Source organism: Tasmannia lanceolata, unplaced genomic scaffold (assembly GCF_043159265.1).
Source record: "Tasmannia lanceolata isolate RefF3 unplaced genomic scaffold, GAP_Taslan_0.1 ptg000019l, whole genome shotgun sequence".
NCBI classification, from domain to species: domain Eukaryota; kingdom Viridiplantae; phylum Streptophyta; class Magnoliopsida; order Canellales; family Winteraceae; genus Tasmannia; species Tasmannia lanceolata.
The window spans coordinates 25411512-25425408 of record NW_027518696.1 but is presented as its reverse complement, the minus strand read 5'-3'; the positions used below and the strand labels follow the sequence as shown (position 1 = coordinate 25425408).

General features: G+C 40.6%; 1 protein-coding gene across 1 annotated transcript in view; it reads left to right on the top strand.

Moving 5' to 3' along the window:
- Positions 1-7334: 7334 nt before the first annotated feature.
- LOC143852524 (ferredoxin-dependent glutamate synthase, chloroplastic-like) overlaps positions 7335-13897 on the top strand; it is a 66564-nt gene continuing 60001 nt past the window's right edge. Inside the window, exon 1 of the mRNA XM_077361936.1 lies at positions 7335-7849. Within this exon, the coding sequence (XP_077218051.1) occupies positions 7538-7849 (312 nt within the window). The 5' untranslated portion in view covers positions 7335-7537. The remainder of the gene's footprint in view (positions 7850-13897) is intronic.

Genomic DNA, 13897 nt, shown 5'->3' with positions numbered 1-13897 from the left:
TGAGGCCAGACGCTCACTTCGTCCTTCACGGGGGGCCGTAGCCCGGGTAGCCCGAGAAGTCGGAGGTGCTCGCTTGCCGGTCTGTCCTACCATTTTTATCTGGGTGAGATTTTCGAACAGCTTTTTTGTTGCGTAGTCCCACGGATGGCGCCAAATCTGTTAGGCCTAAAATCGGTAACAGGTTATGGTAGGACTGGGTGGTCCGGGCTAACGAGCCACGGCTGAATAGCTGGCTGAGTCCTGCGCTGCACAGAGTACAGACAAGAAAGAAAAGGGTCAGAGGACCAACCCGGAGTGATACTCCGGACGGGTGCTTCGACACTCAAGTCAGTATGAGCAGGAGTGTAGAGCAATGTCAGAGCAAAAAGCTTAGAGTTTTGGTTCTCAGATTTTCAGGACCCTCACCTTAGAACAAGTGAAGGCTATTTATAGTGATTCTGAGCCACCTGTCTAAGACAGGTGGTAGTTGTGAGCCAGGTGGTGGCCTCTGTATGGACCAGGTTTCATACCTAAGGAGGGCAGGTGGAGGTCCCTGATTGGTCCAGGTGTCACACCTAGGGGAGACAGGTGTTGGCCTTCCAACGGTCCTTGTGAGGGCCACGCGCCAGAAGCTAATTGGATGCTGAGTTCGGACCCCTCAGTGCTGAGTCCGGATTGCTGAGTCCGGATTCCCTCAGTGCTGAGTCCGGACCCTATCAGGTCCCATCTCAAGAACCAATCAACATTAGTCCAATGCAATGTCTTACTCTAAGGGAGACACTCACTGGTATAATATGAGGGTCTTCTTGCTGCTTGTCAATCATAGTTTTCTAATTATTTTTTTATTTTTGTCAGACGCAACTCGAGTATTGTTAGAAGAGTGCTGCTGCGGATTAACCGACTAACTAAAGGACAAAACAAATCCCTACATGCCACATTTTCAAAAAAATTCCGTTGAAAATGAATTTTCCTTGTTTGATAAACTAATTTTCCAAGGATAATTTTCCAAAATTGATAAATTTTCCTTTTACCTTGGAATTTTATCTCCATGGAATATTTTCATTAAAAATATTATTATTGCATATTTCTCAATTTTTTATAGGGAATTGCTAGGGTCCATCGCATAAGGCATTTTACGGTGCACGTTAGGCCAGCCACGTCGTGAATGGAGACAACATATGTTGTCTCCATTCATGAGGTGGCTGGTCTGACATGCAACATACCAGCCGTGAAATCGCTTTTGCGATAGACCCTAGCAAATCCCTATTATACATATATCCAAGCACTTCTGGGCTCGAAAAAGGGCTTGACAACCCGAGCTGGGGAACACCCATGAGGTGTGCAGCACCTTATGTCCATCCCTCAATTAGTAAGGGGGCGTTGCGCTGCCGTTGGTAGTAATACGGGGTGCTATTGTGTAGTCAGCCTAGACTTTATGAGAATTAGTTGTGCCTCTCCCATCACCAATTGGTTTTGTGAAACTTGGCTGCACTAACGATCCTACACCATCTATCATGTTTCCTTATTCAAGTGCCCTATTAGTGTGCAAGAAGAGTAGACCAAACACAAAAAGACTTCCAATGGGGTGGCGTGAAAGATAAAAAAAGATGCACTTGGGTTGCTTGAGAGGATGTGTGCAAACCAATTAAATCAGAAGGGACTGATATCCACATATTGAGAAGCATCAACAAGGCCCTACTTGGTAATGGTTGTGGTGGTTTGGAGAAGAAAAGGACTATCTTGGATCAAGGTTATTGAGTGTATGTATGGTGCTTGCTTTGGTGAATGGATTTTTTATGACAAATATAAATCTGGAGCTATAACAATATGGAGGAGCATTCTACGACAGAAGCATAAATTCTTAGAAGGTGTGGTTTATACTAGAGATAGAGTTCAATTCTGCTTTGATAAATAGTGTTGGAGGGGGCCCTTTTGGAACTGTTCCTAGATATCTTTACAGTGGCTTCTAGTAAAGAAGCTCCTATTCAAGATTGCTTGGCCAAGGAAGGAGATGAGGTGGTGTGGAAAATTGATTTTTGGCAAAAAAATTTTGATTGTGAGATTGTGATGGTGGCCGTGCTAATGAACCTCAAGGGAGCCTTAAGCAATCCCCATGAAAAATAATGCATTTTTTGGTGTTTGTTTGCCAATTTAGCATCACAATCCATGGAGAATGGCTGGCAAGAATCATAGCTAATTATTGCTCGTCTGGTGATGTGGCACCAATGAGCTCTCCATGCCTCATTTCTCCAAGATGGTAAAATTCTTCACCTAGAATTTTGCTCTCTCTCTCTCTCTCTCTCTCTCTCTCTCTCTATATATATATATATATATATATATATATATATATATATATATATATATATATTGGTAATGAGACCCCCTCCCATTACTTACGAGATTGGAAACCAAACACTAATTATCACTAGTCTACAAGGTAAATCCTCAGTAGATCAAACATGACAAAAGTGAAATCCCAATGGGCAACACACAAGAGGGGGTGAATTTGGTGTTTTATAATTTTTCTATTCCAAAAGTTAGGGCTTATGAAATTAACCCAGTTAGTTCTAACCCTTGTTCAAAATTATATTCAAATAGAAAATGGAAAGAGATTATCAATCACACCACAATACAGATGAGAGAGGGCAACGAGACTATACGGCGAATTTATAGTGGTTCGATCACAACTTGACCTACTCCACTACCCAAGTACTTGGTATTTCCTTGGGATTTTCTCTACTATGGAAGGCTCATCAACGCCGCCTCATAAAGCGTTACAAGCACATTCCACCTCCACAAGGGGAGACACCCTTGTATTACAACCCGCCTCCGAGGTCGTTCTTCTTCATTGCACCACCACCTTGAAGAAAGAAACTCCTCTTTGCAACTCCATATACAATAAGGAAAGGAAAAGAAGAAATGAAAAACTCTCAAGCCTCTTTAAGGCACATACAACTCTCAAACTCACATGTTCTCACAATGATTGAAACTAAATGCTTTGGGGAGTTCCTCTTGATATTTGCTCAAAAGGTGTAAATGAAGGTCTTTGATGGGGTTTAAATAGCCTTAGTTCATTTTAGAAGAATCAAGGGCAAAACTGTAATAAAACTGGGTGGTTGAACCTACCCTCCGCAGCCCCAACGACACTTTCACGAGACCGAGCCACCGTGGTCGCCCCCTATTCGGGCGCCTCTTTTTTATTTTCAAATTCTAAACCACCGTGGTCGCCCTCCGAGGGCTATCTGTTCGAAAAATATTTTGGCTCGAAAATACTATCGCGGTAGACCGGACCCTCACAGTCGTCTGCCCTGGGCTAATTCAAGATTTGAAAGTTTAAGTTCAAAAACATTAAGCGGTCGACCGAAGAGTAGCGGTTGACCTTCGAGACCAACCTGGATGATTTCTTAAAATTGAGAAATCATTATGCGGTCGACCGGTATTGGCACGGTCGACCGACCCGATAAAATTCGAGATGCCCTGGCATTCCAGGTAGCATCCCGTGGTCGTCCGGCCAAGCCCGGTGGACCGACCTTGATTTAAAATCTTGTTTTAAAATAATTGTTCAAGGGACTTTTGGGCCTTGGTCTTTGGACTTTAAACATGTGTTTTTAAATACATTAATGCACTTAGAAAAATGATTTTAAAGATGATTTGAAAATATCAAAACATGCAAACATTTAATGCCAATAGGACTCCCATGCATTCTAAGATATATGACCTTGACTCTTCTTGATCTTTAATAATCTTCTTGGATGCTTGCATGAGCTTTCCTTTGTCTTGAGATAGTCTTTGAACATGTTCTTGCGCTTGTGGTTCATTTGATTCTCCGATACACCATATGGCTTGAAGGTTGACCACCAAGACTTGACTTTCTCCAAGACTAACCCTTGTTCTTCTAGCTTCAAGTGTTGACATGAATGAAACCTGTCTAAATCACAACACTAGATAAGCCATTAGCAAACTACCATCAATTTGGGTTTGTTGATCATCAAAACAAGAGAGGTATGTACCCTTGGGTTTACAAAAAGTTTGTCTCCACCCTATTGAGTACTTATACCACTAATCTACATGGTAACCATCTGCATCCAACAGAGCCTTTGGAAAACATATAAATCGGAAAGATTCGGAGAGACAAAAAGTTTTGGATATTAACTCATCCGGCTTCTTCTTAGTGAAGTCATTCTACACCCACCTCGCTTTTAGATCCCTAGTCATAGCGACCCAGAGTATTGAATGCTCCATCCTCCTCTAAGAGTCTGCGCTTTTCCCTAGAAAACCTTCCAAGACAAAATTCAGACTATTGATCATTTTCGTCGCCACCATATGCTCAATATAGATCATGCATTCTACGTGGAGGCGAGTGAAATGGTAGAAGATTTGCTTCTCCACTATAAGTATTCTAGATATGTTCGGACTAGAATTCTTAACATGTTTGGAATATCATGGGTATTCCCAGCTAATGTTGCTGACCTCCTGGATTCTTGGTTTTCTGCACTCTGGCCTATGAAAGGCATGGTTTTATGGAAGTTTGTTCTTCTGGCAATGATTTGGGTTCTATTGAAGGAGCAAAGTGCTCGCAAATTCAACAAATCCAAAAGCGCCCTTGTACTCCATTGAGAGGCTTGTACACTTGTAATATTGTGGGCAAGAATTCTCCCTAGTTTCAAAGTGTACTCAACCACAAATATTAGGTGTCGTTGGAAGGAGATATGTATGATTAGGGAGGTGGTGGTGGCACCCAGATGGAGCCCATCTGAGCCTGGTTTGTTAATGCTAAATTTTGATGGCTCTAGCCTTTGTAACTCGGACCCAGCCAGCATCAAGGGTCTCATTTGAGACGAGAGGGGTGATACCTAGTGGGCATTCTCTAAGCCTATTTGTAACAAGGACTCTAACGAAGCGAAAGTGAGGGCGGCTCTCCAAGGCATTAGATTGCTGGCTAGAGAAAACATGGATAATTTTATTGTGGAGGTTGACTCCCTTAACATTATTAGATTGCTTGAGGGTGCACATACTCCTTGGAGGTTCTCAGAGATGCTAGAGGAGATTATGGATATTGTGGAGGGTCTATCAGTTCATTTTCAGCATAGTCGAAGATCAACATATAGTGAGGCAAATAGGCCTGCACGGGCCAGTGTTGAACGTTCGGCGTTGTACATATTCAACTTCTTGCCTCCTTAACAATATTTGTACTATTTTAGAGATCTTTTAGATTGTGTTCTATGCGTTCTCCTTTGTCTCCCAACCCATGGGTTGTGAGCCCTTTTCTTTAATAAATTTTCAGCATTTAAAAAAAAGGACATTCCTAAAAATGCCAGGTGTGCAGCAAGATGCGGCTCGTTTGGCCTTCCTAACATTTTTGTAGGTGTTGCACATGGGTGATGATTTATAGTGCTTTTTATTTGTGGCTTTAAAGATTTCTAGCGTCTCATACTTTATTATCTATATCTTAGTTTGCATTGGGCGTGAGGCAATGAAGGCTACGCCCGTCATGTATTTACTTATTAATTAATTATGGGGAAAAGACTCATAAAATGGGTATTATTTGTGAAATAAAAGTTGATTTTTTGTGATTTTGAATCCACGTCAGAATTGCGCCCTACGAGGAAAAAGATGAAAATGTCCTCCAATTGGGTTTACGTCTTTTCTTCATTATTTCACACATTTTGGACGACTTATCAAGGCATTTTCTCTGACCTCATTTTCACCTATCCGACAAACCTCCGCCGTGTTTCCCCTGGCCCTCGTTTTCTCCTTCCCGATGAAGACACTGCTGCGTTTTCTCCAACCCTCGTTTTCGCCTTCCTGACGAAGACAATGCTGCCTTCCAAGCAACCTCCATCGAGAGGGCAAAACCGTCAACCGTCGACCACCTGAATGGTAAGTCTCACCATTATTTTACATCAATCTTTCTAGAAATGAACTGAATTGATGTTGAAAAGGAGTTTTAATACAAAAGATCCGGCTGAAGAACTTAATCTAGTGAAAAAATGCTGAAATTTGGGGTCGACTTACTAACATGTGGGGTGGACTTGGCAAAATGTGTGGTTGACTCGGTAAAATGTGTGCTCGACTAGGTAAAATGTGGGTTTGTGTTGTAAATTGTGGTGCCATGTCGAGAAAATGTTGGGTCTTGTTGGTAAAATGTGGGGTCATATGACCCCACATTTTTGCCGACAAGACCTCACCATTTGCCTACACAACCCAACTTTTTGCCAACCGACCCTACTAAAAATTTCTTCATCTTCCTTTTTTTTCATTTTTCTGGCATCGATTTTTTTTGGGAAATGATATATCCGCCCCTTTTGATCACCAGGAACCCTTGTTAGTGTATCAATGACTAAAGAGGGGCTGTTGTACTTATGTCAGAAGAATTCAATGTCCCTGATTGCCACAAACACTACCATGGGGTGTTCCTGGTGATCAAAAGGGGCAGATATATCATTTCCCTTCTTTTTCCCTCCTTCTTATTCCTATTCTTTTCTAGTTTTTGACATCTTCCATTTTTATGGCGTCGATTATTCTTTTTCCTTCTTCTTCTCCTCCCTCTTTCCTTTCTCTCCCTTTGTTCTTGCTTTTTCTTCTTCCTCCTTTTCTTCTTCTCTCCCGTCTCTCTTCCTCCTATTCCGAGTTGCAGCGATGGTTGTCAGAAGTAATAGAGATGAAAAAGAGAAAATATAAGAGAAAAGATGGCATTTTAGTCTTTTTCCCCATGACACCACTTGAACATCAACTCAATTTTCGATGTCAGTCCGAGTTCATTTCAGAAAGAAAGTGCAATTTCTGAGAAAATTTCTCATTAATTATTAATAAAATTATGAGTCCGACTCAAGCAGTTAGCTAACTCAAGTAATCAGGTCGGCTGTGGGATAACATAAATATTTATTTTCAGTCTACTGATATTCCAACTACAATGCTTTGATAACGAAACAAACTCACCTTGTCTTTTCCTTTTAATTTGGCTGATGAGAGCTTCCAAGGGAAATTGTAATAGCTTTCGACAGCTGGTTAAATAATAAAAGACAAAAGTTTGTCTCATTCTCCAGTCAACGGTGGTGCAAATATCAATAGCCCCTCATAATAATCAGACGATTCTCCCTTTTTTTTTTTTTTTGTATTTATTTGTCACAATACTAATAGACTATAGACCACATCAGTAGATCCTTTCCACTGTGTCTAACTTTTAATTGGGAATGTCAGTCGCACACTGCAAAGGTTCTAAGAAAGGGGGCTAATGTACCCTTCTCATCTGATATTCATAATTTGAAATGCGTGGAAATGACTAATTTTGCACGCCCTTTTCCTTAATCTCTCATGCTCAAACCTCATATATTCTCATCTACCACACGTTTCTCTCACTCTATCTCCCTCTCTCTCCACTCTCACGATCAGGAGGTAGACGCCAGAGGAGGCGGGATTTGGCTGTTCAGAACCTTACTCTCTCTATCTTCTTTCTTCTCCATACGATTTTTTTGTTCCCAATTCTCCCATCTCACCCCTTTCATTTTTCTCTCGTTCTTTCCCTCTTGGAATCCAAACTTGCAGAGAAAATATAGAAATGGTTGTTCTTCAATCCTCAATTCCAAATCTTCAGCTCCTCCACTCTCCCACGCCTTCTCGTTCTCTCATCGACAATTCCAATCTTGTACCGAACAATCGGTTTCTACTATTTAGGGATTATTCAGGTCTGTTTTGCAAATACAAAGCGTCAACGAAGCATAGGAATGGTGTTAGAGGGGTTGTTCGAAGGAGGGGAAGTGAAGTACGTAAGAGCTGGTCAGTAGTGAGATCTGTTCTTGATTTTGATGGGATCGATACAGCTTCTAAAGAATATGATTCAGTTCGTAGACGTGCTGAAAAGTCGGTAGAGGTATGTTTGGTTTCCTCATCATCGTTGGCTGATTTTTCGTTGTTTTTGATTTTGAGAACCTATGGTGAGTCCGAAACTGATTATTGGACACACAATTAGGGTTGATTTTGGGTCAAACAATCAGTTTCTGTCTCACAATCGGCTCTCAAAATCCAAAATGAACAAGAAATATTCTGTTATTTGTGTTGAAAATAAATTGATATTTTAATGTTTGCCGACAAATCTTAAGATTGGTAAATCTTTGGCGGTTGGTCAAAATTCGGCGCATGCAAATCCAAAGATATCAAGGCATGCAAATAAGATTCGTAAAAATCCTTTAGTATTGCTTTTTTTTTTTTGTATTGTATTTATGGCATTGAATGTGTTAGGTGTTATGTGATGTAACATGAAAATGACATGCATTCTATATAATGCATGGTGTGTGTGAAATAAAAGACAGACGAATCTTAACATCTCTCTCTTAGCTTTCTCCCATCTAGTAGAAGAAATACACTGGTGCAAATATCAGTTTCCAAAACGAGAGTTATTTGAGTAGTTACTACAGAGTTTTTGGTTCCAACATCTGGTATCAGTGGTTTGTAAGTTGAATCATGGCGGCAACCAATTCCATTCATTTACAACTTCCAAAGCTCATGGGGAAAAATTACGACAACTGGTCTGTCCAGTTAAAAGTATTTTTTCGGTTCCAAGATTTGTGGAATCTGGTGGAGAGCCGCTACACCGAAGTAGTCGATTCAACAACATTTGAAGCATTGAAGAAGGAGGAGAAAGATCTATTGACGGAGACTCGCAAGAGGGACCAAAAGGCATTGTATGCCATCTTTCAGGCTGTAGACGAGTCGGTATTTGAAAAAATATCGGCGGCGGAGACGGCGCACGCGGCGTGGGATCTTTTGCAAAAATCCTATAAAGGCGATGATCGGGTCAAGCGAGTGCGGCTACAAACGTTGAGAGGTGAATTCGAGTCTCTAAAAATGAGCGACTCAGAATCAATTTCGGAATTCTTTGATCGGGTGCAATCCATAGTTAGCCAATTAAAGGTTAACGTTGAAAAAATTGAAGATCAAAGGATTGTGAAAAAGATCATGCGATCTTTGACTACGAAATTTGACTATGTTGTCGGCGCAATTGAAGAAGGGAAGACACATCAACCATGTCGATAGAACGGTTGATGGGTTCATTATGCTCCCACGAACAAATGATGAACTAGAAGGCCGACAACTCTAACATGGAGCATGCGTTGCAGAGCAAATTTGTTCAGACAAATCGTGATGTCTATCAAGGCAGCCGAGGCCGAGGACGCGGTCGAGGCAAAGGAAGAAATAATATCACTCGTAAATATAAAGCTGATGATATTAATAATTCCGGAGGTCGCGGTGGTTATACCAGAGCACGTGACAAGTCCAAAGTCAAGTGCTACCGATGTCAACAGTTCGGGCACTACAGACTTGAATGCCGAACTCAAATGCCGAACGAGCAGGCAGAGCATGCAAATACAGTTGAAGCTGAAGCAAACATGGTTATGGCGTGCAACGATGTTGAACCAGATTGCGAGCATACAAATATCTGGTATCTTGATACCGGGTGTAGTAATCACATGTGTGGAAGAAATGAGTTTTTCTCACGCTTGGACGAATCGGTACGTGGTTAAGTTAATTTTGGAAATCGATCCAAAATTCCGGTGATGGGCAGAGGTGACATAAAAATCCAGTCTAAGAATGGTACTGGCATTACCATTGCAGACGTTTTCTTTGTGCCGGCGTTGTTCTGGAATTTGTTGAGTATGGGGCAACTTCAAGAGAAAGAGCACGATATGCATATCCTAAATGGTGTGTGCACCATCAAAACTAAAGGCGGACGTATGATAGCAAAGGTGTAGATGACAAAAAACTGAATGTTCCTGTTGAATCTTCACACGAGAACCGAGATGAATTTACAAGTGATGGAGAAAGATAGCAATTGGCTATGGCATCTTCGGTTTGGCCATCTAAATTTCCGAGGGTTGTGGCTCTTAGAAGACATCGTTCATCTAAATTTCCGTGTGAAGGATGTCTTCTCGGAAAACATCACCATGAAACTTTTCCGGTCTTAAAATCACGGAGAGCCAAACAACTGTTGGAGTTGGTTCACACAGAAATATGTGGACCAGTTGAAGAAGAATCTCTCGGGCACAAGAGGTATATGCTACTTTTCGTAGATGATTTTACGAGAAAAAGTTGGGTTTATTTTCTAAAAGAAAAATCAGAGGCTTTTGAAAAATTTAAAGAGTTTAACGCCCTTGTTGAAAAACATAGCAGGTTTAACATAAAAACGTTGAGATCAGACCGAGGAGGAGAATTCACCTCAACTGCATTTAACAATTACTGCAAAATTCAAGGTATCCAACGTCAACTGACAGCTAGCTATACACCTTAACAGAATGGTATAGCTGACAGAAAAAATAGGACAATTTTTGAAATGGCCAGAAGCATGTTAAAAGCTAAATCTCTGCCAAAGTCTTTTTGGACAGAAGCTGTTGCTTGTGCTGTATATTTGTTGAACAGATGTCCAACAAAGAGTGTTCTTGGAAGAACTCCAGAAGAGGCTTGGAGTGGCAACAAGCCAGAGGTTTCTTTCTTGCGGGTATTTGGATGTATTGCATATCCACATATACCTGACGAAAGAAGGAAGAAGCTAGACGACAAGAGCCAGAAATGCATCTTCATCGGCTACAGTGATGTCACCAAAGGTTATAAATTATATAACCCGGTATCAGGGGCAGTGATCATGGGCTTAGATGTCCAATTTGTTGAAGATGAAGCCTGGGCATGGAACAAGAAAGATGACAACCAGAAAGATGTCATCATCGAAAATGAACCGTGGGAGGACACGGACAGATCTTTACCCAGCAGTTCATCCCCTTTACAAAGTTCTCAATCACAGGCAGCAGCTCCGGAGCTTACGGAACGACCAAAGCGAACACGGGTGATTCCGGTCCGCTTCCAAGACTATGTGATCACTTCAGACAACGACACTGATAAAGATATTACTGATGAAACTTTAGTAAATTTTTGTCTATTCGCAGATTGTGACCCAATTTTCTATAAAGATGCCGCCAAAGATGCATGATGGATTCAAGCTATGGATGAGGAGATCCATGCAATAGAAAAAAATGCCACATGGGAGTTGACTTCTTTACCATCTGGAAAGAAGCCAATTGGTGTCAAGTGGGTGTACAAGACGAAGTACAGACCTGACAGTCAAGTCGATCGATACAAGGCAAGGCTGGTGGTCAAAGGCTACAGACAGAAGCCAGGGATTGACTACTTTGAGGTGTTTGCACCTGTTACCAGAATGGATACCATCCGGATGATCGTAGCACTTGCAGCTCAAAATAGGTGGAAAATCCAACAGATGGATGTCCAATCAGCATTTCTAAATGGCGTCCTTGAAGAGGAGGCTTATGTTGAACAACCAGAAGGTTATGTCAAGAGAAGCCATGAAAATCAAGTGTACAGGTTGAAGAAGGCATTGTACGGACTGAAACAAGCACCACGTGCCTGGTACACGTGAATCGACACATACATGCTGGAAGATTGGTTCCAGAAATGTCCTTATGAGCACACGTTATATATCAAGTCAAAATCCAACGGTGATATGATGATTGTGTGTCTTTATGTTGATGACTTAATATTAACAGGAAATTGCAAGGCAATGTTTGCTGAATTCAGGGAGGCGATGACCCGTCAATTCGAAATGACAGATATGGGATTGATGTCCTATTTCTTGGGCATCGAAGTGCAACAGACAGATGATGGCATATTTATTTCTCAGAAAACGTATGCTGATGATATCTTGAAGAAATTCGAGATGGATACTGCGAAGCCAATTCGGACTCCGGTTGCAGAACGTCTGGAGATGAAGAAAGAAGGAAGTGGAGAACTGGTAAACCCCACCTATTTTAAAAGCATAGTCGGTAGTCTACGATATTTGACTTCCACTAGACCAGATATTGTTTATGGAGTGGGGCTTATCAGTCGATTCATGGAGACACCACAACAATCACATCTACAAGCGGCAAAACGGATCTTGCGGTACGTCGGCAGTACTAGAGATCATGGAATTGTTTATACATGTTCTGACGATTTCAGTCTAGTAGGTTACACAGACAGTGATTGGGGAGGTGATATTGAGACTCGGAAAAGCACTTCCGGGTATGTTTTCTATCTGGGAGCACGAGTGTTTTCCTGGTCATCAAAGAAGCAACAGGTTGTTGCGCTATCAACAGCAGAAGCAGAATACATGGCAGCAACTTCAGCAGCATGTCAAGTAGTATGGCTGCGTCGCATGCTGGATGAATTGAGGTACAAACATGGAGGCCCTACCAAAATCATGTGTGATAATAAATCTGCAATCGCACTTGCCAAGTATCCAGTTTTTCATGGCAGGAGCAAGCATATTGGGATTAAATATCATTACATTTGAGATTTTGTCAAAGATGGGGAAATCAAGATCGAATTTTGCAGATCTGAAGATCAAGTGGCAGATATTTTGACAAAACCACTGCAGGGGAATTCATTTGAGAAATTGAAGATGATGCTCGGTGTTGTTGGTTTTAAAATCGATTTAAGGGAGGCTCTTGAAAATAAATCGATATTTTAATGTTTGCGGACAAATCTTAAGATTGGTAAATCTTTGGCGGTTGGTCAAAATTCGGCGCATGCAAATCCGAAGATATCAAGGCATGCAAATAAGATTCGTAAAAATCCTTTAGTATTGCTTTTTCTTTGTATTGTATTTATGGCATTGAATGTGTTAGGTGTTATGTGATGTAACATGAAAATGACATGCATTCTATATAATGCATGGTGTGTGTGAAATAAAAGACAGACAAATCTTAACATCTCTCTCTCTTAGCTTTCTCCTAATCCAGTAGAAGAAATACACTGGTGCAAATATTAGTTTCCAAAACGAGAGTTATTTGAGTAGTTACTACAGAGTTTCTGGTTCCAACAATTTGTCATTTTTACGCATGAATTGGTGTCCTAATTGATTATTTGTTGCTTTCTGAAGAAGAAGATTATAAGAATTTGACATTATGTAGAACGCGATTTGGAATTTTGGAAACTGTTAGAAATACTCTCTTATTTCCTAATTATTTTCTTGCATTTTGGATTGATAAACCATGACAATCTATTTGAATTAGACATTATGAAGTTGATGAATAACTTAATTTTCATTTAATTAGGCAATTAATTTTCATTTAATTAGTCCAAGCCTTGCACCAAAGATTCTTTGAAAGGGAGGTTATGCCCATGGGTTCTTTGGGTTCCATGGTTGATTATAGCAATTTTGCAACAATGTTCTGAAGTACCCACTCATGGTATTAACATTTGAAACATGTATTAAGGCTATTCTTTGCAGTATGAGAGATTAAATTTGTCATTGATGCAGCTATAATAGTCAGTTCTTTGATTAGCAAACAAGAAACAATTGGTGACTTTTATAAGCAGTTGTGTGATTTGATGGTTTAGTCTTCGCCAATGAGTAGTAGTTTCTAGTGCCGTTAGAAACCCAATTGTTTTGCATGTTTCATGAGATTCATTTATTGATATTGAATGCCTACTGGTTTATTTCATTTGCTACATGCTAAGTGGAATGTGTGCTTTTTACTTCATGTCAACCAGTAGTTTTGTCTCCCCCTGCGAGGATGGAGGCTTGTCTTCAGGGAACATAATAGGAGATTAGATGTTGTGGTGCTGCCTCTGACATGGTGATAATCGATTCATTAATTCTATATAGGCCCGTAAATGATAGAATCTGGGAGTGAACAGGGACAACAATGCATTTGTTTTTTTATATATATGTCAAACGACTGCTAGTAGTTGGATGATAATCTGTGTTGCATGGATTCAGATTCTCATGTCGGGATCCGACACGGATTCGAGGTGTCAGATTCGGAAAACCCCAAAAAGTAGGATTCATGGATTCGGTAATTTTTGAATCAAATAAAATTTTCAAATTTAAATTTTTTAATATATATGTATGTATGTATATGTATATATATTC